Source organism: Chiloscyllium punctatum, chromosome 4, assembly GCF_047496795.1.
Source record: "Chiloscyllium punctatum isolate Juve2018m chromosome 4, sChiPun1.3, whole genome shotgun sequence".
Lineage (NCBI taxonomy): Eukaryota > Metazoa > Chordata > Chondrichthyes > Orectolobiformes > Hemiscylliidae > Chiloscyllium > Chiloscyllium punctatum.
This window is the reverse complement of record NC_092742.1, coordinates 94,939,934-94,967,713: the sequence shown is the minus strand read 5'-3', so window position 1 is coordinate 94,967,713 and position 27,780 is coordinate 94,939,934. Positions and strand designations below refer to the sequence as shown.

Below are 27,780 nucleotides of genomic sequence, written 5' to 3'. Positions count from 1 at the left end.
TGGAAAAACTCGGCAGGTTTGGCAGTATCTGTGGAGCGAAATGAGAGTTAACATTAACCGTGATTTCTCTCCACTGATGTTTTAATACTTACCTTATTAGAACTTGATGCAGTGATATTAGTCTATAATTAGAGGTTTCATCTAGATTTTTAACTGGGTTCATTGGGTGACACATTTGTCTCTGAGTCAGAGATTCTGGTATCAGGCTTTTCTGTAAAATTTAAGTACAAAATCAAGGGTGACAATCCAGAGAATAACTTAAGGAGTACTGCATTATCAAAGATTTTGTCTTTCAGTTGAAACATTAAACCAAATCCCTGTCTGTCCTCTTAGATGATTGTAAAATATCCCCCAAGTACTGCTTCAAGGAAATGCAAGTATCCTAGTTTAAACTGCATACATTCATGTAGAACTCTGAGCTCAAAAACTGCATGAATTTATGTAAAACTCTGTTATCTCACTTTTTAGATTAGAATCAATCTAAACATCAGGTCATAGACAGAGAACACAGGGGGCTAACACCTTCAACATATTGTCTAGCTATCACCATTGTTAACAGCTAACCCGAGAATGCAACTTTAAAAAAAAGGGTTTTGTGATTTACACATGAAAGAAGTGAAACTATCACTGTATTCTAACAGATGAAAGGCTGAACAGACAATCAATTCTTCAATGTATAATTTCAGTTACATCACAGTGCAAATTTTTGCTATAAATTCTGTTACGATCGAGCCCTCCATAATCACCTGATGAAGGAACGTCGCTCCGAAAGCGAGTGTGCTTCCAATTAAACCTGTTGGACTATAACCTGGTGTTGTGTGATTTTTAATCTTGCAGAGATTGCTTGCAATTGCTTGTGCAAAGTCTACTCGAGGTCATTCCTTAACATGCTGTGTTAACAGAAGCAAAACTGGGATGAAGATTCACACTTCAACACTGGCCATTGATATCTGAGCAGCAGCCCCCCTGTAGAAGGTATCCTGGAGGAATCAATTAAGAAAAATAGGACAGTTTTTGAAGGGTTAATGTGTGATATAAGAGCAGAGGAGTTCTTTCATTCTCCATAGACTAATCCATAGAGCTGTTGAATGCTGACGAGCATAAAATAACATTGTGTGAGATAGGTGCTGAGCCGCGGGTCAGTGCTTTGGAACAATGCCCATTAGGAGCTGCATCCCAGCAAGCTGCCGACCTTTGTACAGGCTATTGTTTCAGCAGACCATGTCCTAACAATAAGATGTGCTGCCAGTTGGATTCTCTGTGTTCAGATTGAACATGCTCTGTCCATCAGCAGCAGAATATTTCTTTCTTGCAATCATTCTCATGATGGGGGTATCACTAGTTGGACGATCAATTTATTGCCCTTCTCTAATTGCCCTTGAGAACACGGCTGCGAGCTATCTTTCTAAACCATTGCAATCCATCTTTTTTTCAGAAAAAAATCATGGGATATATGCTTCACTAGCATGGGCAGCATTTACTACCAAATTATCCTTCTCGAGCTGCTACAGTCCTTGGAATGTAGGGACACCCACAGTGCTGTGAGGAAGGGAATTTCAGGATTTTGACCAATGTCAATAAAGGAACAGCAGTATTGTTCAGCAGGATGGGGTGTTGGTTAGAAGGAAAACGTGCAGGCAGTGATGTTCCTGTGTATCTGCTGCCCTTGTTCTTCAAAGTCATAGAGTTCATGAGTTTAGATTTGTTGAAGCGGCCTTGGTAAGATGCTACAACACATTTAGTAGATAGCATACTCTGTTGCCATTGTGAATTGGTGGTGAAGAGAACGAATGTTGGTTGCTGATCAAGTTGGCTGCTTTGCATGGTGACAAGCCTTGAACATGTTGGATAAGCTTTGGGTAGACAGGAACTGAATTAATTATCACAGAATTTGGTCGCTGACCTGCTCTTGTTACCGCAGTATTTATTTGACTGGTCCAGTTCAGTTTCTAGTTAATGGTAATTCCTGGAATGTTGATGGTGAGGGATTCGGCGATGGTAATGTCACTGGATATCATGGGGAAGTGTCACTTATCAGCCCAAGCCTGAATGTTGTTCAGGTGTTGCTGCCTGCAGTCACAGACAGGTTCAGTATCTGAGGAGTTGTGGTTGGGACTGAACATTGTGTAGTCACCAGCAAACATCTCAGTTCAGACCAAATATTGGAGGGAAGGTCATTAATGAAGTAGGTGAAGGGGATTCTCCCTCAAATATGACTCTGAGGAACTCCTGCAGTGATGTCCTGGGCTGAAATCATTGGCCACGATCAACTACACAACCTTTGTGTTGGGTGGGGAGTTTCCCCCTTACTTCCTATTGACTTCAGTCTCCTAAGGGATCTTTGATGTCATCTTCTCATGGACAATTCTCATTGACTAGTGACGCCTGTATACCTTCCAAGAACAGAAGTGGAAAAGTAGTCATAGATGGCAACACCAGTCACTATCACCTCCCCTCTGAATTTCAGCTCTTATTCTTCATGTTTTGACCAAAGCTACAACAGAGTTTTGAGCCGATTCTTCAAACCCCAGCTGTACATTGGTGAGCAGCTTGTTAATGAATATTTTTGGTTTTCAGCACTGTCACTTGTTGATAATTGAAAGTAGCCTGAATTAGCTGAAGAGCAGGGACTAGGAAAAACCTGGAAAATGTTCAGGCTTGTGCTGATTGTTTATACTACCCATCCCAAATCACCGTTGAACTGAATGACCTGTCGGAGTGCAGTTAAGCGTAATCACATTACTGTGGTTCAGACGTCACATATAGGCCAGATCGGGTAAGGACAACGTACTGCCTTCCCGAAAGGATGTTAGAGAACCAGATGGGTTTTTGAGACAGTTGATAATAATTTCATGATCAACTCCATATTTATTAATTAATCAATCTTAAATTTCACTAGGGGCTATGGAAACCAGGAATTTGAAACCATGATGGTAAGGTCAGTGGCAGGTACCCACAGAATCAGACCCCAATAAGAGTCAGTGCCTGTGGAAGAGATTTAAGGCAATGTGAGAGAGTTTTTTTTTGGTTTATGAATTTTATATAGGCCAGCATTTATTGTCCATTTCTAATTACCCTTTATAACTGGCTGGACCATTTCAGAGAGAAGTTAATGTTAACCACATCTGGAGTCACACATATGCCACACTATGGAAGAACAGCAGATTTCCTCCCTGAAGGACATTAGTTAACCAGCTGGGATTTTAATGACAATCCAGTTGTTCCATGTCAGTATTAATGAGGCTAACATTTTATTCCAGATTAATGAATTGAATGTGGGTTCGAACTCATAACTTCAGAGCATTGATTCAGACCTCTGGATTGCTAGTTCAATAACAATTTAATTGTAAATAATTTGTGTGTGTTCTACTGACCAAGTAGGGGAATAATTATGAATTGGCACTGAAACATACAGAATAGGAAAGTCCTGGTTCAATTTAGGTGATCATAAATGGGGTAGGAGGATAGATACAGTTAATTTGGATGCTTCTGGATTTGAGAATGAAGGAGCAGCCAGGGTTTCCACATTTGATAAGCTGTGACAATGGGTTAAACTGATTGTGCTTGACTCTTTTGCCTCAGTCACATAACCAGCCAGCGTTTACACAAGGCATCATGGGCAAGGTTTCTGGGAGAGCTTTACTATAGGTAAAGGAAAAGTTGTCATAGTCCTGCCAGACCATGGCTGGTGGTGGTTTAACCTGTGGGTCACATACTGTAATGCAAATGAGTGCCTGCAGGAGAGGAATAGGAAAGGGAAAAGACTGGGAGATATATAGGGTGTGAATTTTCACATGTGATCTGCTAAACAGGCTTGCTCATGCTTTTTCTCAAGTTTCTGCATTAATTTCAGAAACAAGGTGGATAATTAGAGCAAAACAGCATTGGTAGAGGGCTGGAATATTTAACTGAAGATACTTTAAAGATCTGGAGTAGGATTTCCAACACTAAGTGTAATCAGGACAGCCCTTGAAGGCATTCTGTCCCTCTACATTTTTTGAGGGAATAAGGGAGCCCTCCCTTTTGACTAGTCAATACAAATGAATCAGATTAATCAATTGTTCAATACTGTACTAGGCCAACTGGTTGTTGCACTTGTCTACATCAAAAAACAATGTGAAATGCTGGCACACATCCCTCTGGGATTTACTAAATCAAGAACTGAATTTAATCCACTTGACAGAGAGCCAGTATGAGCCTGATCTGCTTCCCTAGGACACAGATTGAGACAAATATTGACTGCGCCTGAAGGACCATCAACTTGATAAAAGATGCTCTTTGGTCGGCCTGAAACTTGTTGGTCTTCCAGAGCAAGGAGTTGACTTCGACCGAGTGTTGCAGACTGGCACATTCCAAGGTCCAGGACAACGTGCTAAGGGTCACACTAAAGCTTGGGGCAGCTGCCAAAAGGCGTAGTGGAGAGAGATCATCATCTAAGCTCTTTCTAGTGAAATACAATGAGGGTCCGTTCAGTTATCAGATTATCCCGGTGCTCAAATGTATGTAAATATAGTCTTACATAATTAAGAAATGCCTTGGGTTTGTTTATTGTTTGAATTAAGAGGGCTAAAGGGGGTCATAAAGTATCTTTAGCAAACAGGGTTAAGGAAAATCTCAAAGCCTTTTATTCATATGTAACGAGCACTTGGGTAACTAGAGAAAGGGTTGGCTCACTCAAGGACGAAGGAGGAAAGTTATGCATGGTATCAGAGAAAATGGGTGAGATTGTTAATGAGTACTTTGCATCGGTGTTCACCGAGGAGATGGACATGACGGATGCTGAGGTTAGGGATAGATGTTTGAATACTCTAGGTCAAGTCGGCATACGGAGCGAGAAAGTGTTGGATATTCTAAAAGGCATTAGGTTGGACAGGTCCCCAGGTCCTGATGAGATCTATGCCAGGTAACTGAGGAGAGAGGGGAAATAGCTGAGGCCTTAACAGATATCTCTGCAGCATCCTTGAACACAGATGAGGTGCTGGAGGACTGGGGAATTGCTAATGTTGTCCCCTTGTTTAAGAAGGGTAGCAGGAATAATCCAGGTAATTATATACCAGTGAGTCTGATGTCAGTGATAGGGAAGCTGCTGGGGAAGATACGGGAAATATGATCTATTTACGTTTGGAAGAAAATGGGCTTAGCAGTGATAGGCAACATGGTTTTGTGCAGGGAAGGTCATGTCTTACCAATTTAATATAATTCTTTGAAGAAGTGATGAAGTTGATTGATGAGGGAAGGGTAGATATCAGATACATGGACTTCAGTAAGGCATTTGATAAGGTTCCCCATGGTAGGCTGATGGAGAAAGTGAAGTTGCATGGGGTCCAGGGTGTACTAACTAGATGGATAGAGAACTGGCTGGACAACAGGAAACAGAGAGTAGTAGTGGAAGAGAGTTTCTCAAGATGGAGAACTGTGACCAGTGGTGTTCGACAGGGATCTGTGTTGGGAGCACTGTTGCTTGTAATACACATAAATGATCTGGAGGAAGGTATAGGTGGTCTGATTAGCAAGTTTGCAGAAGACACTAAGATTGGTGGAGTAGCAAATAGTGAAGGGGACTATCAGAGAGTGCAGCAGAATATAGATGGATTGGAGAGTTGGGCATAGAAATGGCAATGAAATTCATTAAGTGAAAGAGCCCAGTTGTCAGTACTTCAGAAGCAAAAGGGGGTTGGCTTCAGTATTATTCTGTATTTCGACGCAATTCCTTTAACTCAACAAGCATCACCCATCAGACATCGCTGCCAGTAAACCAAGTCTGCCTAGCGGATTGACATTTTAGACAATTATCCGATCAGACTACTGTGTGCTGAATTTAAGTTTAAAACATCAGGATCAAATTCATTGGTGTGAAAATGTAACAGGAACAAACATTCAAACGAATATTTTCAAATGTGAATGGAGACTAAAACTTCTGTCGTAGTTTTTCAGACTAGAAAATTGGATAATAGTGCTCTCCAAACGTTAGTGCTGGGAACACAGCGTGTTCAAAATATACATATAAGTGAGTTGGATACTGGAATATGGAGTGAAATGATGCAGTTTGGTAATGATGCCAAATTTGAAGGTGTTTCAGATCATGAGGATGACACCAGTCAACTGCAATAGAACAGGTAGGTTAGCAGAATTGACAGTCAAATGGTAATAGAATTTTATAAAGAGAAGTCTAAAAGGTGATGCACATTGACAGAAGACCAATTGGATGAGGCACTGGTGAGGAAGGACATACAAGGGAGGTAGGGAGAGGAGGAGTTCATGTGCATATATCTTTGAACGTTGCAGAAAGTATTGAGAGAGTTGTTAGCAAAGCAAATAGGATCTTTGGTTTCATAGCTGGATATATTGATCTGGAAAGTTATATTGAACCCTTTTTAAGGTCCTGATTAGGTCGCAACTAGAACATTTTATTCTTGGAATATGTGCTTGGGGGGAGTAAAGGTTGCAGGGTTGAGGGGATAGAACTGTGAAATGGATCTGATTGGATTGCTGTTCAGATAGCTGGTGTGCACTTTATTGACCTTCTTTTGTGCCCTAATGACTTTTTGACACAGTGGGCTAAACTTAAAACTGTTCCTCAAGACATGTTCAGAGCTATAGGGAATTTACTTTGGTTAAACGGTGAATGTTTGGGACCCTATTATCATGTGGCTTATGTCTTGATGAAGCCAGTGAGTGGCTTTCCTGTCTTCACCTTTCATTTTATTAAATATTACATTCTTTAAATCTCACACCTCACTCCCCATCACCTCCACCCACTGCCCATCTCATCCATGCTAACCCATGTCAAACCTTTCGACTCACCTACTCCCTTTGCCCACTCATAACCCTCTTCCAATTTAATGACAACAAACTTCCATCCAGCGATATGGTCTCTTTTAGCCCTTTGTGTTTTGGTGCCAACAAGTGTTAATCCATGCTGTTAAACACCACCCTTTGCACTTACACCCATGCCAATTTAGTATCCTTGGGAGGCATGCAAAGATGAAGTAAACTGAAGTTCTAAATAACTATTAACAGAAGTCACTATATAAAGAAAAGCTCACCTTCAATAAAAGGCCATTAAATGTTCTTAAACCTACTCAAATATTAAAGCCATTATAAAATAAAAAATTTATAATCAATATTTCACACCAAAGACAGCTAGCTAATCCTTTAGCATCTTTCAGCTGTCAATCAAACTGTGAACTTACAACCCCTCTCCATTAATTGAGGAAGACAATCAAGCAGTAATAAAGTTATAATTAGAGCAGTTGGGATTATATCAACAAACTGCGATTGAACCTGCTTGCACAGATTTTTTTTAAAAAACTCATTGACTTGGGCAGTCTACTTATTTTCAATTGTTAAAATACAGGAGTTTAAAACAAATTTGGAGTTTAGATAGTTTTGTTTACCTTAAGCACCATTCATGAGTATGTACATCTATTCTAAAAATCTGAAATTCCCACACTTTGAGATAAGGTCCTTGCTTGAATAAAACATGGGGTCTGTTTGAACTAAGCACTGAGTACAAATGAGGCTGATGAGTTCAGGTTTCCCACATCTGGCCCATATCCCTCCAAACCCTTCCTATTCATATACCCATTCAAATGCCTTTTAAATGTTGTAATTGTACCAGCCTCCACCACATCCTCTGGCAGCTCATTTCATACACGTACCACCCTCTGTGTGAAAAAGTTGCCCTTTAGGTCTCTTTTATATCTTTCCCCTCTCACTCTAAACCAATGCCATCTAGTTCTGGACTCCCCGATCCCAGGGAAAAGACTTTGTCTATTTACCCTATCCATGCCCCTCATAATTTTGTAAACCTCTATAAAGTCACCCCTCAGCTCCAGGGAAAACAGCACCAGTCTGTTCAGCCTCTCCCCATAGCTCAAATCCTCCAACCCTGGCAACATCCTTGTAAATCTTTTCTGAACCCTTTCAAGTTTCACAATTTGGAGATGCAGGTGTTGGACTGGGGTGTACAAAGTTAAAAATCACACAACACCAGGTTATAGTCCAACAGGCTTAATTGGAAGCACACTAGCTTTCGGAGCGACGTTCCTTCATCAGGTGGTAGTACTTTCACAACATTTTTCTGATAAGTAGGAGACCAGAATTGCACGCAATATTCCAACAGTGGCCTAACCAATGTCCAGTACAGCCACAACATGACCTCACAATTCCTGTACTCAATACTCTTGACTAATAAAGGAAAGCATACCAAAAGCCTTCTTCACTATCCTATCTACCTGCGACTCCACTTTCAAGGACCATTGAACCTGTACTCCAAGGTCTCTTTGTTCAGCAACACTCCCTAAGACCTTACCATTAAGTGTATAAGTCCTACTAAGATTGGCTTTCCCAAAATGCAGCACCTCGCATTTATCTGAATTAAACTCCATCTGCCGCTTCTCAGCCCATTGGCCCATCTGGTCAAGATCCTTTTGTAATCTGAGGTAACTTTCTTCGCTGGGAAAAGTGAGGATTGCAGATGCTGGAGACCAGAGCTGAAAATGTGTTGCTGGAAAAGCGCAGCAGGTCAGGCAGCATCCAAGGAACAGGAGAATTGACGTTTCGGGCATGAGCCCTTCTTCAGGTATGAGGAAAGTGTGTCCAGCAGGCTAAGATAAAAGGTAGGGAGGAGGGACTTGGGGGAAGGGTGTTGGAAATGCGATAGGTGGAAGGAGGTTATGGTGAGGGTGATAGGCCGGAGTGGGGGTGGGGGCGGGGGCGGAGAGGTCAGGAAGAAGATTGCAGGTTAGGAATGCGGTGCTAAGTTCGAGGGATTTGACTGAGACAAGGTGGGGGGAGGGGAAATGAGGAAACTGGAGAAATCCGAGTTCATCCCTTGTGGTTGGAAGGTTCCTAGGCGGAAAATGAGGCGCTCTTCCTCCAATCGTCGTGTTGCCATGGTCTGGCAATGGAGGAGTCCAAGGACCTGCATGTCCTTGGTGGAGTGGGAGGGGGAGTTGAAGTGTTGAGCCACGGGGTGGTTGGGTTGGTTGGTCCGGGTGTCCCAGAGGTGTTCTCTGAAACGTTCTTCAAGTAGGCGGCCTGACTCCCCAATATAGAGGAGGCCACATCGGGTACAGCGGATGCAATAGATGATGTGTGTGGAGGTGCAGGTGAATTTGTGACGGATATGGAAGGATCCCTTGGGGCCTTGGAGAGAAGTAAGGAGGGAGGTGTGGGCGCAGGTTTTGCATTTCTTGAGGTTGCAGGGGAAGGTGCCGGGAATGGAGGTTGGGTTGGTGGGGGGGTGTGGACCTGACGAGGGAGTCACGGAGGGAATGGTCTTTTCGGAACGCTGATAAGGGAGGGGAGGGGAATATATCCCTGGTGATGGGGTCCGTTTGCCGGTGGTGGAAATGACGACGGATGATCTGATGTATATGCAGGTTTGTCGGGTGGTAGGTGAGGACCAGTGGGGTTCTGTCCAGGTGGCGATTGGAGGGGCGTGGCTCAAGGGCGGAGGAGCAGGAAGTAGAGGAGGTGGAGGGCATCGTCGATCACGTCTGGGGGGAAATTGCGGTCTTTGAAAAAGGAGGCCATTTGGGTTGTATGGTGTTGGAACTGGTCCTCCTGGGATCAGATGCGGCGGAGACGAAGGAATTGGGAAGATGGGATGGCGTTTTTACAGGGGGCTGGGTGGGAGGAGGTGTAGTCTAGGTAGCTGTGGGAGTCGGTCGGTTTATAGTAAATGTCCGTGTTGATTTGGTCGTCTGAGATAGAAATGGAAAGGTCTAGGAAGGGGAGGGAGGAGTCTGAGACGGTCCAGGTGAATTTGAGGTGGGGTGGAAGGCGTTGGTAAAGTGGACGAACTGTTAAACCTCCTCGTGGGAGCACGAGGCAGTGACGATACAGTCATCGATGTAGTGGAGGAAAAGGTGGGGGTGGTGCCAGTGTAGCTGCGAAAGATGGACTATTCCACATATCCTACAGGTACATTCCCCTTCATTCCCCTACGCTCTCAGATTAACGAGAAAACACACGGCGAGACGTCAAACAATTCTTCCGCTACCTTCGCCTCCGCACCTACTTCTTCAGCCAGGATTCTCGCCCACCCTCTGATGACCCCTTCTCCCGCCTCCAACACACCCCATCCATCTGGACACCCTGTGCTGGCCTCTTACCCGCCCTCGATCTCTTCATAGCCAACTGCCGCCGCGACATTAACTGCCTCAACCTCTCCACCCCTCTCACCCACTCCAACCTCTCACCCTCGAAACGTGCAGCCCTCCACTCCCTCCGTTCCAACCCCAACCTCAGTATCAAACCAACAGACAAGGGAGGCGTGGTAGTAGTTTGGCATACCGACCTTTACACCGTTGAGGCTAAACGGCAGCTCGCGGACAACTCCTCCTACTGCCCCCTTGACCATGACCCCACCTCCCACCACCAAACCATCATCTCCCAGACCATCCATAACCTCATCACCTCAGGGGATCTCCCATCCACCGCCTCCAACCTCATGGTCCCACAACTTCACACCACCCGTTTCTACCTTCTGCCCAAAATCCACAAACCTGACTGCCCCGGCCAACCCACTGTCTCAGCCTGCTCCTGCCCCACCGAACCCATCTCTGCATATCTCAACACGGTCCTGTCCCCCTTAGTCCAAGAACACCCCACCTACATTCGGGACACCACCCACGCCCTCCACCTCCTCCATGATTTTCGTTTCCCCGGTCCCCAACGCCTTATCTTCACCATGGACATCCAGTCCCTGTACACCTCCATCCCCCATCACGAAGGACTCAAAGCCCTCCGCTTCTTCCTTTCCCGCCGTTCCAACCAGTACCCTTCCACTGACACCCTCCTTCGACTGACTGAACTGGTCCTCACCCTGAACAACTTCTCTTTCCAATCCTCCCACTTCCTCCAAACCAAACGATTAGCCATGGGCACCCGCATGGGCCCCAGCTATGCCTGCCTCTTCGTAGGATATGTGGAACAGTCCATCTTCCGCAGCTACACTGGCAACCACCCCCCACCTTTTCCTCCACTACATCGATGACTGTATCGCCGCTGCCTCGTGCTCCCACGAGGAGGTTGAACAGTTCATCCACTTTACCAACACCTTCCACCCTGACCTCAAACTCACCTGGACCGTCTCAGACTCCTCCCTCCCCTTCCTAGACCTTTCCATTTCTATCTCGGGCGACCGAATCAACACGGACATTTACAATTAACCGACCGACTCCCACAGCTACCTAGACTACACCTCCTCCCACCCTGCCCCCTGTAAAAATGCCATCCCATATTCCTAATTCCTTCGTCTCTGCTTCATCTGCTCCCAGGAGGACCAGTTCCAATACCGTACAACCCAGATGGCCTCCTTCTTCAAAGACCCCAATTTCCCTCCAGACGTGATTGATGATGCCCTCCACCGCTTCTCCTCCACTTCCCGCTCCTCCGCCCTTGAGCCACGCCCTTCCAATTGCCACCAGGACAGAACTCCACTGGCCCTCACCTACCACCCAACAAACCTTCATATATATCGTATCATCCGTCGTCATTTCCGCCACCTCCAAACGGACCCCACCACCAGGGATATATTTCCCTCCCCTCCCCTATCAGCGTTCTGAAAAGACCACTCCCTCCATGACTCCCTCGTCAGGTCCACACCCGCCACCAACCCAACCTCCCCTCCCGGCACCTTCCCCTGCAACCGCAAGAAAAGCAAAACTTGCGCCCACATTCCCCCCTTACTTCCGTCCAAGGCCCCATGGGATCCTTCCATATCTGCCACAAATTCACCTGCACCTGCACACACATCATTTACTGCATCCGCTGCACCCGATATGGCCGCCTCTATATTGGGGAGACTGGCCGCCTACTTGTGGAACGTTTCAGAGAACACCTCTGGGACACCTGGACTAACCAACCCAACCACCCCGTGGCTCAACACTTCAACCCCCCCTCCCACTCCACCAAGGACATGCAGGTCCTTGGACTCCTCCATCGCCAGACCATAGCAACACGACGATTGGAGGAAGAGCGCCTCATCTTCCGCCTAGGAACCTTCCAACCACAAGGGATGAACTCGGATTTCTCCAGTTTCCTCATTTCCCCTCCCCCCACCTTGTCTCAGTCAAATCCCTCGAACTCAGCACCGCCTTCCTAACCTGCAATCTTCTTCCTGACCTCTCCGCCCCCACCCCCACTCCGGCCTATCACCCTCACCTTGACCTCCTTCCACCTATCGCATTTCCAACGCCCCTCCCCCAAGTCCCTGTCCCTACCTTTTATCTTAGCCTGCTGGACACACCTTTCTCATTCCTGAAGAAGGGCTCATGCCCGAAACGTCGATTCTCCTGCTCCTTGGATGCTGCCTGACCTGCTGCGCTTTTCTAGCAACACATTTTCAGCTTTCTTCGCTGTCCACTACACTCCAATTTTGGTGTCATCTGCAAACTTACTAACTGTACCTCTTATGCTCACACCCAAATCATTTATATAAATTACAAAAAGGAGAGGGCCCAGCACCCATACTTGTGGCACTCCACTGGTCACAGGCCTCCAGTCTGAAAACCAACCCTCCACCACCACCCTCTGTCTTCTACCTTTGAGTCAGCTCTAAATCCAAATGGCTAGTTCTCGCTGTATTCCATGAGATCTAACCTTGCTAATCAGTCTCCCATGGGGAACCTTGTTGAGCGCTTTTCTGAAGTCCATATAGATTACATCTACTGCTCTACTCTCATCAATCCTCTTTGATACTTCCTCAAAAAAACTCAATCAAGTTTGTGAGACATGATTTCCCTTGCACAAAGCCATGTTGACTATTCCTAATCAGTCCTTGCCTTTCCAAATACATGTACATCCTGTCCCTCAGGTTTCCCTCCAACAACTTGCCCACCACCGACGTCAGGCTCACTGGTCTTTAGGTCCCTGGCTTGTCCTTACCACCCTTCTTAAACAGTGGCATCACGTTTGCCAACCTCCAGTCTTCCGGGACCTCACCTGTGACTATCGATGATACAAATATCTCAGCAAGAGGCCCAGCAATCACTTCTCTAGCTTCCCACAGAATTCTAGGATACACCTGATCAGGTACAGGGGATTTATCCACCTTTACCCGTTTCAAGACATCCAGCACTTCGTCCTCTGTAATATGGACATTTTTCAAGATGTCACATCTATTTCATGACAGTTTATATCTTCAATATCCTTTTCCACAATAAATACTCATGCAAAATACTCATTTAGTGTCTCCCAAATTTTCTGCTGCTCCACACAAAGGCCACCTTGCTGATCTTTGAGGGGCCCTATTCTCTCCCTTGTTACCCTTTTGTCCTTTAATGTATTTGTAAAAACTCTTTGGATTCTCCTTAATTCTATTTGCCAAAGCTATCTTGTGTCCCCTTTTTGCCCTCCTGGTTTCCCTCTTAAGTATACTCCTACTTCCTTTATACTCTTCTAAGGATTCACTCAATCTATCCTGTCTATACCTTACATATGCTTCCTTCTTTTTCTTAACCAAACCCTCAATATCTTTAGTCATCCAGCATTCCCTATACCTACCAGCCTTTCCTTTCACCCTGACAGGAATATACTTTCTCTGGATTCTCGTTACCTCACTTCTGAAGGCTTCCCATTTTTCAGCCGTCCCTTTACCTGTGAACGTCTGTCCCCAATCAACTTTTGAAAGTTCTTGCCTAATATCATCAAAATTGGCCTTTCTCCAATTTAAAACTTCAACTTTTAGATCTGATCTATCCTTTTCCATCCATACTCTGGTGCGGCCGCATCTGGAATATTGTGTGCAGTTTTGGTCGCCATACTATAGGAAGGATGTGGAGGCACTGGAACGGGTGCAGAGGAAGTTTACCAGGATGTTGCCTGGTATGGTAGGAAGATCCTATGAGGAAAGGCTGAGGCACTTGGGGTTGTTTTCATTGGAGAAAAGAAGGTTTAGGGGTGACTTGATAGAGGTGTACAAGATGATTAGGGGGTTAGATAGGGTTGACAGTGAGAACCTTTTCCCACGTATGGAGTCAGCTATTACAAGGGGGCATAGCTTTAAATTAAGGGGGGGTAGATATAGGACTGATGTTAGGGGTAGGTTCTTCACTCAGCGAGTCGTAAGTTCATGGAATGCCCTGCCAGTAGCAGTAGTGGACTCTCCCTCTTTCTGGGTATTTAAGCGGGCATTGGATAGGTATATGGAGGATAGTGGGTTAGTGTAGGTTAGGTGGGCTTTGATCGGCGCAACATCGAGGGCCGAAGGGCCTGTACTGCGCTGTATTCTTCTATGTTCTATGTTCTATTATTTTAAATCTAATAGAATTATGGTCTCTAATAGAATTAAAGTGCTCCCCCACTGACACCTCAGTCACCTGCCCTGCCTTATTTCTCAAGAGTAGGTCAAGTTTTGCACCTTCTCCAGTAGGTACATTGACATACTAAATCAGAAAAGTGTCATGTACACACTTGACAAATTTCTCTCCATCTAAACCCTTAACAATATGGCAGTCCCAGTCTATGTTTGGAAAGTTAAAATCCCCTATCATAACCACCTTATTATTCTTACAGATAGCTGAGATCTCTTTGCAAATTTGTTTCTCAATTTCCCTCTGACTATTAGGGGGTGTATAATACAATCCCAATAAGGTTTCATACCTTTCTTATTTCTCAGTTTCACCCAAATAACTTCCCTGGATGTATTTCTAGGAATATCCTCCCTCAGCACAGCTGTAATGCTATCCCTTATCAAAAATGCCACTCGCCCTCCTCTCTTGCCTCCCTTTCTATCCCTCCTGTAGCATTTGTATCCTGGAACATTAAGCTGCCAGTCCTGTCCATCCCTGAGCCATGTTTCTGTGATTGCTATGATATCCCAGTCCCATGTTCCTAACCATGCCCTGAGTTCATCTGCCTTCCCTGTTAGGCCCCTTGCATTGAAATAAATGCAGTTTAATTTATTAGCCCTACTTTGTCCCTGCCTGCCCTGACTGTTTGAGTCGCTTCTGTTCTCAACTGTACCAGTCTCAGATTGATCTCTTTCCTCACTATCTCCCTGGGTTCCACCCCCACCCCCACCTTACTAGTTTAAATCCTCCCAAGCAGCTCTCACAAATTTCCCTGCCATCATATTCGTCCCCTTCCAATTTAGGTGCAATCCGTCCTTATTGTACAGGTCACTTCTACCCTAAAAGAGATTCCAATGATCCAAAAATGTGAATCCTTCTTCCATACACCAGCTCCTCAGCCATGCATTCACCTGCTGTATCCTCCTATTCCTCCCCTCACTAGTTGGAGCACCAGGAGTAATCCAGATATTACTACTCTCGAGGACCTTTTTAAATTCCTGCCTAACTCTCTGTAATATCCCTTCAGAATCTCAACCTTTTCCCTTCCTATGTCATTGGTTCCAATGTGGACAATGACCTCTTGCTGGCCCCTCTCCCCCTTGAGAACATTCTGCATCCTCTCTGAGACATCCTTGATCCTGGCACCAGGGAAGCAACACACCATTCTGCTTTTTCGCTGCTGGTCACAGATACGTCTATCTGTACCTGGGTGTAGAGAATCCCCTAACACAATTGATCTCTTGGAACCCAACATACCCCTTGTTGCATTAGAGCCAGTCTCAATACCAGAAGCTTGGCTGTTCGTGCTACGTTCCCCTGAGAATCCATCACCCCCTACATTTTCCAAAACAGCATACTTGTTTGAAATGGGTATATCCACAAACATTCCTGCACTAGCTGCCTACCTCGATGTCCCTGATCCCATCATTTTTAAAATTCACAAAATCTTTACAACTCCACAAGAATCACTCATAACTCTCTTTTGCAACTATGTGTAACTCTTTTACACTTCTCAGATGTTATCTGACCCGTGGAAAGTTTCTGTCATTTCTGTTTTCATTTCCAGGTTTCATTGAATTGGGAAAAATTAATGGGCTTTCTGAACAATTTGATTACTGTTGAGAGAGTGTAGGTAGAAAAGGACTTATAGTTGTAATTATGGACAGAGTCAAGACCCACATGAATTATCATCCAACAGATCCATTTGAAACTGCAAGCTTTCAGAGCTCCACTCCTTCCTCAGGCAACTAGTGAGAGAGAATACATCAGACACAATTTATAGTAAAAGATCAAAGGGTCATACAACTCATGCTAATATATCGAAAATATCTAGATGGCTATTAAATCTCCATTCAGTAAGAATGGAGATGAGGTTTAGATTGATTAATATGTAAATCCCCGAATTTCTTCCAAGTCACTGTCCCAAGATAACTTAAGATTTTATCAGTGTAAAGGTGACATCTCAGGTTAGACAATGCATTTTAGGTGTTTGCGTCTCAACCTGGAGTCAGACTGGTTTTATTTCCAGAGTAGGAATTTATAAAATGCCACATTGACTGTCTACAGATCGTGTGCTTTTTCAACAAAATGGAATGCATCTGCAAATGCAAATTCAACCCATAAATTTATATATGTGTCTGTGCATGTGTGTTTGTATGCTTGAGAGGGAGTGGATGTGAGTATATGGGTATGTGTGTGTGTGTGTTTCTGTCTAACACACACAGACCTTCTCTCATACACCTACTCACAGATACTCACGCACACTTTGTCACAGGCATATACTCCCTCATACTAGTGTGCACTATCTCAAACACACACACGCTCACACACATATACTCCCTCACACTCTCTCACACACCACTTGCACCCACGCATTCTCTCTTCCTCACACACACACATATGTGCACAAACATATAAATCAATGGAGTGAATTTGCATTTACAGATTTGTATTTGCAGCTATATTCTATTTTGTTCAAAAAGCCCACGATCTGTAGACAGTCAGTCAATGTGGCATTTTATAAATTCCTGCTTTGGAAATAAAACCAGTCTGACTCCAGATTCAGACACAAACAGATTTGAAACAGAGCTTCACACCTAAAATGCATTGTCTGATCTGAGATATCCCCTTAATACTGATAAAATCTCAAGTTATCTTGGGGTAGTAACTTGAAAGAAATTCTGGGAATTACAGACGACTCAATTGAAACCTGCATTACCACTCTTACTGATTAGACACTTAATAGTTATCTAGCTTTGTTCAATACATTAGCATAAGTTGATTTTTCTATGTATAAATTCTGTGTGTGATGTATTCTCTTGCACTAGCTGCCTGAGGAAGGAGCAGGGCTCTGAAAGCTTGCGGTTTCAAATAAATCTGTTAGACTATAACCCAGTGTTGTGTGTTTTTTGACTTTGTCCACCCCAGTCCAACACCAGCACCTCCACATCATGTATTTATGGAGTGTAGGCCATAGAGCAAGGGACAGGATATATAAGACTAAATAAGAATTGTAAGGCAGAGAACAAGAGATTTTGTTATCAGCAGAGATTGTGAAAGTCTAAATGAACTAATAGTTAGTGATTGAAGAGACTATGTCGACATTTCAAAGGTTGTTGGGATGTTTTCTGCCTGTGAAACTTGAAGGAGTCCACACATTCATTTTATCCTTTTAGCTCCCTGTGTCAGCCTATTGCATGTTGCTGCTAATATTAGAAGAATGATTAGCTCTGGAAAATCCAACAGATGGTGCCTCTTACTGAGTTAAAATGTCACAGCAATTTGATGAGCAAGTGTCCTGTTTCACATCCTGCGAGAGTATGAGAGACAATAGTTTCCCATTGATTGTGGGATAAATCTGAAGATATGACTTACCCTCATTACCCACTTGCATTCCTTGACTTTGGTTTCACTCTTCCATTTCAGTGTTGAGCACCTTCACCAAGTTCAGAATTTCGCAAATTACATAGATTCCTTCTGGTATCTCTGACTTTATCTTATAGGTTTTTCACTTACTGGCGTATTATTCTTGAGTAATTAATGTCTTTCTAAATGTGGTGCAAGTGGCTATTCCTCATGTGTGAGGGCAGACAGTGAGCATTGGTGGATTATTTTACTTGAGCTCCATTTGACATCTGAGCTCCATTCTGTGCATACTTCATATCAGCACATTCAGGATTAGGACTGAAGCCAGAAAAGAGAAGCACTTGGCCAGAGACATCAGCAGGATCTTCAGCAAAAGCTACTACAGTCATAGAATGATACAACACATAAGGAGACCATTTCGCCAATTCTGCCAGTGCTGGTTTTCTAAATGAGGGGTATAATTACTCCATTTCTTTTTAAAATTTTATATGCGTCTGTTTTTAAAGTTATACTTAAATCTGCTTTCACACCCTCTCAAACTTTGCACTCCAGATCATGATGACTTGCTGAGTAAGAAAGAATTCCTCATCTTTCCAAAATTTTGTTGCCAAATACTGAAAATCTGCACCATGAGATTACTTGATCCTTTTGCCAATGAAAAGACTATTCCGATCTATCATATCAAAATGTCTCATAACTTTGAACAGCTTTTTAAACCTTCCTTTTCAGAAAAAGAAATAATATGAACTTCTCTCGTCTGTCCATATAACTGAAGTCTCTCATCACTGTTACAATGAGATAATGATCAGGTATTGGAATCCTGTGATGCTTTCTTTTCCGAATAGTAAGTGTATGAAATGCTTTGCCTGCAACGGTAGTAGATTCGCCAAGTTAAAGTGCATTTAAGTCGTCATTGGACAGGTATATGGACGTACGTGGAATAGTGTAGGTGGGATGGGCTTCACATTAGTATAACAGGGCGGCGCAACATTGAGGGCCAAAGGGCCTGTGCTGCATTGTAATGTTCTATGTTTATTTCTGCCTGAAATCAGCTGAAACATCAAAATTGAGAGCTTTCTTGTCGATTTAAAAACTCAAGTTATGTTGATGATTCAATCCATGCTGGTTCTTTAATAAAACAAATAAATGTTAAAGGAAGTATTGTTTTTCTAAGAAATGATCTTCATAACCTCTAACTTAATTGGCCAATCCTGCAAATCAATTTATAGCCAAATAAGGAGATTTCCTGCCACATTTCACATAACATACCGCAAAATGCCAAAATATTAAAAACAGAATAATACACTTTACATTGGCTTTTATTGACCTTTGTCAAAATTCAAAGGATGTTTCTACTGAAAAATTTACATTACCAAGCATTAGTTTTCCAGAACTAATTATGTAATTTGGCAACTTAGTGACCAGATATTCAGGGAAGTTTATTATCCACCTTCTTCTGTCCAAATGAATATGGAGTTGGTATCCCCAGAGAAATCATTGTTTGATCTGGAAGGAGAGTTTGGGGCCATTGACAATGACGAGTCAGGACATAAAGAAGTAAGGATTATATCTCATGTAATTGCTTAGGAAAGAGATAGAAGAGGGGGACAAAGTGCTGGGAAAGATGCAGGAGTGGCCCAGAATATCAATGGAGGAAATGCTGACAGGAAAGTTGGGGGGGGTGGCGGGGGGAGTTGTGTTTGGTGATGGCATCATACTGAAAGGGATGACCTTTTGAATGTGGAGGTGGAGAGTGAGGATGAGGGGAATTCTGTCATTGTTCTGGTAGGGAAAGCAAGGGATAATGGCAGAAGAGAATAGGTCGGACACATTTGAGCTCTGCCAAGCAGTGTGGGGTTGCAATCTGGGAGTAAGTTGTCAGTTGGGTTAATAACAAGGACATATAGCAAACACTGATGTGGCAGGTACAAATGCAACATAGAAACTTGGAGAATAAAATAGAACATTTATTGGAAGCAGAGTATAAGGAAGAGAGTAGAGATAGCTGCAAGAGTCAATAGGCTCAGAAGGAATATTAGTATCCCTGAAAATGGAGACAGAAAAGTCAAGGAAAAGCAAAGGGTCAGAAATGGATTATGTGAAAGTGAGAGAAAGATGGAAACTGGAAGAGAAAATTGACGTTTTTTTTAGTCCTGGACAAAATAAGACAGTGGCATGAAGACTGAAGTAAGGTATGTTTCACAAACTCCATAAAAAAGAGAAACATTTCTGAGGACCATGGAAATACTCATGACTGAACCTTTTATTTGGAGGAGGTAAGACAGATTAAAGAAAATTGCTTATTGAAAGAACAAAATCAACCAACTGGACTATTCTGACCTCAGTTCAAGAAGAAAGCAGAGAGCATCTCAAACTGTCCTGGTGTATGAGGGAGACCAATTGTAGATGAGGTGATAAAGTCGAATGCAGATAAGCAGGAAGAAGTTCACTGGGGCAGGCCCAGGCCAATATGATGGGTCTACTAGAGGATTCTGTTTGTGGAATTTGGGAAGAAGTTAAAAGTTGACTGTGTCATATTCGGACAACTCCAAGGTGATAATTTCCAAGATGAAGGATTTCCAGAAGGAGGTGAGGCCAATTACACTTCTGGAAACAATGTGTTGAAGTTCACTGATGGGGTCTAGGTCCATGGGAGACAGGAAGAAGTGTGAGAGAGTTTGCCCTCAGCCTCTGCAAGGTAGAGGTCAGTATTCCAGATGACAACAGTACCACCCTCATTAACAGGTTGAACTAAAGGCCAACCATATTAGAGATAGAATTGTGTGTTGTCAGTGCACACGTGGAATTGAATTGAATTCATTTGAATTTATTGTCACGTGTACCGAGGCACAGTGAAAAGCTTTGTCTTGCAAGCTTACACAGGCAGATCACAGAGTTAAGTCATGTAGATAGTAAATAATAGGCAAACAGCGGCAAAACAAAAACACAGGTTTATGAGTCCACTCAGTATTCTAACAACAGTAGGGTAGAAACGGTTTCAAAACTGGCTGGTGCATGTGTTCAGGCTTCTGTACCTCCTCCCTGATGGTAGAGGTTGTAGAAGAACATTGCCAGGGTGGGATGGATCTTTGAGAATGCTGGCAGCCTTTCCTTGACAGCGGGCCTGGTAGATAGATTCTGTAGATGGGAGGTTGGCCATTGTGATTGTTCAGGCCGAGTTCACCACTCTCTGTAACCATCTCCAATTTTGAATGGTACTGTTGCCTTACCAGGTAGTGATACATCCAGACAGAATGCTCTCGTTGGCAAGGGTATTCACCATCATGCCAAATTACCTCAGCTGCCTGAGGAAGAAGAGACGTCGTTGGGCCTTTGTAACCAGTGTGTCCACATGAAGAGTCCAAGAAAGCTTGTTGTGGATGACGACTCCTAGGAGCTTGACACTCCCCACTCTTTCCACCTCTGTGCTGTTAATGTGTAAGGGGACATGAGTAACATCTTGTCAAAAGTTAATAATGAGTTCCTTGCTTTTGCTGGCATTGAGAGCTAGTTTGTTCTCAGTGCAGCATTTTTCCAGGTCTTTCACCTTAAGTATGTAGTCTGTTTCATCGCTATCTGAGGTTTGACCGACTATGGTGGTGTCATCAGTGAACTTGTAAATGGCATTAGTCTGGTATTTGGCGACACAGTTGTGGGTACACAGTAAGTACAATAGGGGGCTGAGAATGCATCCCTGGGGGGTTCCAGTGTTGAGTGTTGGTGAGGATGAAATATTGTCCCCAATCTTCACTGATTGTGGCCTGTGGATCAGGAAACTGAAGATCCAGTTGCAGAGTGTAGGGCTTAGTCTGAGATCACTCGGTTTAGTAATTAGTCTTGATAGGATAATAGTGTTGAAGGCTGAACTGTAGTCAATGAGTAGGATTCTTACATAGCTGTACTTGGTGTCAATATATTCTAGGGAGGAGTGAAGGGCAAGTGATATGGAATCTGACATTGATCTGTTGGTCCAATAGGCAAATTGGAGTGGGTCAAGAGTAGTGGGGAGGCTAGAGTTAACTAATGCTATGACCCGCCTTTCAAAACGCTTCATGATCACCGAAGTTAGGGCCACTGGGCGGTAGTCATTGAGACACGCTGCATGAGCCTTCTTAGGCACAGGTATTATGTTGGATCTCTTGAAACAGGCAGGGAGAGGTTGTAAATGTCCGAGCAGACCTCTGCCAGTTGATCTACGCGTGCTCTGAGTGCACGGCCTGGTACTCCGTCTGGTCCCATCGCTTTCCTTGGATTCACTCAAAGGAAAACTGATCTGACCTCTGATGTAGTGACTGTTGGGATAGTTTGGTCGGGACTTGTCAGAATAGGTGTTACCTCTACACCGAAACTCTGCTCAAAGTGGGCGTAGAATGAGTTGAAGGCATTGGAAACATCCAATGCTGTGTTTTCAGATTATGTTACTGAGGAACAGGATGTAGGAGCAGGAAAAATAGGTTGGGGCCAAGGATAAATCTTCAGGACACACCAGAGGTAACTGTGGGAACAGGAGGAGAAGCCATTGAATTTCTGAGGAGATGGGTGATGATAACATTTTTAAATGAGAAAGGCTTGGTCCTGAATGGAGAAGTGCATTTACCTTATCAACTAACATGCATACAGGCAGGGAAGTTGCTTGATCTGCAGTTAGAGTCATAGAATTATTGAGATGGAGAGCACGGAAACAGACCCTTCGGTCCAACTCATCCATGCCATTTAGATATCCAAACCTAATCTAGTCCTATTTGCCAGCACTTGCTCCTCTAAACTCTTCCTATTCATATATCCATCCAGATGCCTTTTAAATGTTGTAATTGTACTAGCCTCCACCACTTTCTCTGGAAGCTCATTCCATATGCACACCATACTCTATGTGAAAAAGTTCCCCCTTAGATTCCTTTTAAATCTTTCCCTTCTTACCTTAAACGTGTGCCCTCTAGTTCTGGACTCCCCCAACCCGAAGACAAATAGACTTTGTCTATTTACTGTATTCCATACTCCTCATAATTTTATAAACATCTATAAGGTTACCCCTCAGCTTCCAACACTCCAGGGAAAATAGTCCCAGCCTATTCAGTCTCTCCCTGTAGTTCAAATCCTCCAATTCTTGCAAAATCCTTGTAAATCTTTTCTGAACCCTTTCAAGTTTCACAACATCCTTCCGATAGGAGGGAAACCAGAATTGCACACAATATTCCAAAAATGGCCTTACCAATGTCCTGTACAGCCACAGGATGACCTCCCAACTCCTATATACAATGCTGTGTCCAATAAAGGAAAGCATACCAGATGCCGCCTTCACTATCCTATCTACCTGTGGGATCAGAATCGAAGGAGCAGGATATGGATCTCCTGGACATACTGAGCATGTGAAGATCATAAGGAGAGCCACAGCAGGAACTAGTTGAAGATATGAATTCAAACTACTGCAGGTCAGAGCTTTAGAGGATATTTAGTCAGGTTGACTATTGGAAGGGAGGGATGGAGCAGAGGATGGTTTGAATCTTAGTGACAAACAAATTCATAAGCTCCTCACATTTAGATTTGAAAGTAAGAATGGAGGGGAAGGGATTTTGGTTTAAGGAGGATAGTTTGCACTAGTCAAACAAAGCTAGATAATTACCTTTGTATTTCAGAATGAGCCTGGAATAAAAGTCAGTTTTTGCAGATAAATCAAGTCCTGATACTGCTTTTGATAGATCTAGCATTGAAACTAGTTTTGAGCCTATCCTTCCAAGTGTATATCATTTGGACTTAAAGTACCAGAGGTAACAGTTGGTTTTATTTGCGACAAAGGCAATCAAAGTGGAGGGAGGGTGTAATTCAGCAAACAGTAACTTATTTGACAGCATTTGCAAACACAATCTCTGTCACTTGGAAAGACAAGGCTGTAGATGCATGCAATCACTTCTTGATCCATTCTAACTGATCCATCTTGGAAATATATCGTTGCTCCTTTATTGCCACTGGGTCAATACCCTGTAAGTCACTACTAACAGTCCTGAGGGAGTGCCTTCATTCAGGGACTGCAGCAATTCAAATTGGTGGCACACCACCACTGCCTCAAGAGTAGTCAGAGATTGACATTAAACGCTGGTGTTCAGTGATGTTCACGATCCACAAACAAACAAATAAAATATCTTGAGTGGTGTGCTACAACATATTCCAAAATATTTGCTAAATGTTCCACTGATGTCTACAAGGAAGAAAAAAGCTTTCCTTATATTAATGCGAATGAGAACTCAAAAGCCACACATTCTTGGAGACTGATCAGATGGTCTGCATTAAGCTACAATATTCCTTCAATATCGTTTTCAGTATTCATGTGTCAGGGTTTGTACAAGCTGTGCGAGCATTTTGCTCAGGTCTGTGTGTTCTTACCCTTGACTCCAGTGAGTAAGTGGTGCATTCTCACCTATTGGCAGTTTGCCATCAACATTGTGTTCTGTGAATTTCCCACCGTTCCTTTAGATGAAAGTATCACAGCTGATAAGTGTGGAAACAAATGACTTTTGGAGCAGAAAACAGAAGGCAGGAAAATGCTCCAGGGACTTCTGTCTTGTTTGATTCTCAGTATCCTGTTCATCCTGTTTCATCACTTGTCTTTGTTATTGTGCTGAGCTTGAATGAATGAATTGTATAAACTCAGAATGGGTGAACATGAACCCCTTGAGATTACATGATAAGAGAAAGGGTGTTGAAGATTATAGGCTGTGTGGTTCTTCACTAAGATTCAACAACTGTAAAGGTGTTCAGTTGCTAGCCTGGTGTTGCCCTCTACCTGCTGTCTCCCAATGCAATAACAACATGCCTTCCAATGATGTTGCCTCAATCATGAAGTGCCTCAGGTTAAAATGCGTCCTTGACAATGTAAAGTAAAATGTGGCTCCCCTTAACGTTAATGCTAAAGGTGAGCACCTCGGTCACTTATCTCGCCTTGACATCAGGGGAGGATCTTGTTATAGCCCTTTTGATTAGAGTGTGGGTCTGTGATAACAACTGGGATATCTTTACTGTCTCTAGAAACTCTGACCATAATACCACTGATTATCATAGTAATAAGTTTGTTTGAACTCCAGGTTGGATTGGAAGTTTGGAAAAAAGACTATTGTCATCTCACTCCTTGTCTCCCACCCTGGTCCTCACCTTTCACCCCACCAATCTCCGGATACAATGCACCATCCAATGCCATTTTTGCCACCTTCAGTCATATGGCACCAACAGAGATATATTTCCCCTCCCCACGCCATCAGCATTCCACAGAGATCATACCCTCCACGACTCTCTCATTAGGTCTATGCCCCCCACCAACCCACCTTTCACTCCCAGCACCTTCTCTTGCCTCCGCAAGAGGTGTAAAACCTGCTCTCACGTCTCCCCGCCCCCCCCCCCCCCCCCATCTCATCCAAGGCCCCAAAGGATCCTTTCATATCCAGCAGAGATTTTTCTGCACATCCAAAAAGCTCATCTACTGTACCTGATGCTCTTGATGTAGTCTCCTGTACACTGGCGAGACAGGACGCCAATCCACGGAATGTTTCAGAGAACAGTTCTGGGACACATGCTTCCTGTGGTTGACTACTTCAACTCTCACTCCCACTCCGACAAGGACATGCAAGTCCTGGGCCTCCTCTGCCGCCAAATACTTGCCACCTGGCACCTCGAGGAAGAAAGCCTCATTTTCCACCTTGGGAAGCACCAACCACATGGCATCAACATCGATTTCACCAGTATCCTCATTTCCCCTCCCCCCATCTCATAGCAGATCCAACCTTCCAACTCTGAACTGCATTCTTGAACTGTCCTGCCTGTCCATCTTCCTTCCCAACTATCTGCTCCGACCTGTCACTATCACCTCCACCTGCATCTACCTATCGCCTTGCAAGCTACCTACCCCCAGTCCCCTCCCCCACTATTTGTCCCTTAAAAACACCCCCCCCCCCCCCCCCACCACCCCCACCCCCCATTCCTGATGAAGGGCTTATGCCTGATTGACTCTCCAGCTCCTCAGATGCTGCCTGACCTGCTGTGCTTTTCCAGCGCCACACTTTTCGACTTCCATCCTTTTATAGAATGATCCATCCCTATTAAATAACCTTCAACACAGCCAGATATGATGTGAGAAAATCCCCAGTGACAGAGAATCTTGGAAACCAAAGGGCAAAAGTCACATGTTTGTCCCAATCATACTTCAGTTTCCATGTCAAGTCTCAACTTACTCTGATGCTTTAGCCCTAATTTTGGGTTTGGACAGATGGACAGTGATGATTTCTGTTTCTAACCAGGTGACTGCTGGTTCCTGGCTGCCATTGCATGTCTCACTCTTAATGAGAAGCTGCTGTACCGGGTCATCCCTCGCGATCAATACTTTACAGAGAACTATGCTGGGATCTTCCACTTTCAGGTATTGTTGTTTGCCATTAGGGTGACATTTATAGAAACAAGCAAGTTACTGTTAGATTCAGTGGAGCAGCATCGGCAGGCTCTGCCTCAGTCTTCAATTGTCAAGCACAACACTCTACCCTCTCTCCCAGCGTTTCCATGGGTCTCTCTCCCACAGGATGGCATTCTCTGACCTCTATTAGTGACGTCCCTGGTCCATGACAATCACATGTTGCGCCCAGACATGGAAGGCAGACACATCTCTCAATGTAAAACAAACAGACAGAGAGTACACACACATCCCTACCTGGCAACGGTGAATGCACAGAAAAATAACCCTCTAGACAGACAGAGAAGTAACCGACACATCATTCCAGAAAGATGGGTGTACACAGGCACAGCTCCTAGATAGACAGAAAGATATGGAATATCAGGCACATTATCCAGATGGTCAGGGAACATACAGGCCTGTTACAGAGTTACAGCCAGACAGTGATAAGCCAGGCATTTTTCCCCTAGACAGGTTATATTCCCTAGAGAAGGATGAGGTATCCAAAGATATTTGTGGGTGCTGTGTACTTATGGTAGTTGCATAGTTGTCTGGTCTGTTTTTCTCCAACTGTCATTATGGAAGTGACTTGTGCGACATGTTGAGAAAATCTGAAAGACTTTGTACCAAAAGGCTGTTAATGTCATGAGTCGATTGAAATTTCAGAACTAAGGATGATCGTATGAAATCAAAATGTTTAAATGGACATCAGATTTGTGATGATTTAGTTAAATTGCACAACTAATTCAATCGAGAAAGATGACCTTCTGCTAACTCTAAGTCACCCTGAATATCACTATAGCATGAATAGAACTGTGTGGATTAAACATTAACATCTTCCAGTACTCGGAGCTACTGCTGACACCTAAAAGGGCAAGGCCTGTGTCAGTGGGCAAATTATTTGTTTCATTGCTGTAAGAGGAATGTCCAGTCATTGAAATCATGCACTTATGATTTTCCGCATTTTGCAGTTCTAAATAGTCACACTGGTCCCCCACTTTTTCACTTTCCCCTTACACCTCCTATTCCTCACCTGGCAGATTCCTGTCCTGCCATGTGGCAATGGCTTTGCTGAAAATTTAAGTCTAGATCTTCTCAAGTTTCAGTTGACACCTGAGGTTTGAAGAAAATTGAATTAAAATTACCTAAAAGGTTTGGTTAAGTATCCTGGAATTTTCAGATAACTATAGGAACACTGCTAGCTCACTAGACATTTTGCAACAAACTGCAGCTCACCTCCTATAAAACTCAGACAGTTCCAGTAAGAACTTTCTCATGCAGTCAGCCTCCTGAGTTAGTTTCCATTCTGCTGCCCGAATGTAAAATTGCATTGTATCCCTTGTCAAAACTGTCTGTTTACCATTTTTGGAAGATGGGAAACTGGAGTCACTTCCTCACTTACTAGCCATGAATTGGAAATGAAAATGGATTGGCAACATTAAGCATGTGATGGAGTCTGGTGGAAAGGGGCAGCTGTTGGCCACTCAGATTATACAAAACCTGGGTTTAACTGACATAACTACAAAGATACTCGTGGAACTGCATCCCATCTGACAGTTGCTGAGGACAGGGGAAATGTGCCATTTTTTGAGTTCCAACTTAACCTCTCCCCCATTCCTTCTCATTTCCACATTCAATATACCTTCTTCTTTTCTCCCTCAAATGTTTACCTAGATCTCCTGA

The 27,780-nt window shown here is 43.7% G+C and overlaps 1 protein-coding gene across 2 annotated transcripts in view; it reads left to right on the top strand.

Moving 5' to 3' along the window:
- The window catches only part of LOC140476551 (calpain-3-like), a 110,469-nt gene that overhangs the window by 26,947 nt on the left and 55,742 nt on the right, over nucleotides 1–27,780 (top strand). For both annotated transcript variants that reach the window (XM_072569332.1, XM_072569331.1), the window contains one exon: nucleotides 25,952–26,070. In XM_072569332.1, the coding sequence (XP_072425433.1) occupies nucleotides 25,952–26,070 (119 nt within the window). The remainder of the gene's footprint in view (nucleotides 1–25,951; nucleotides 26,071–27,780) is intronic.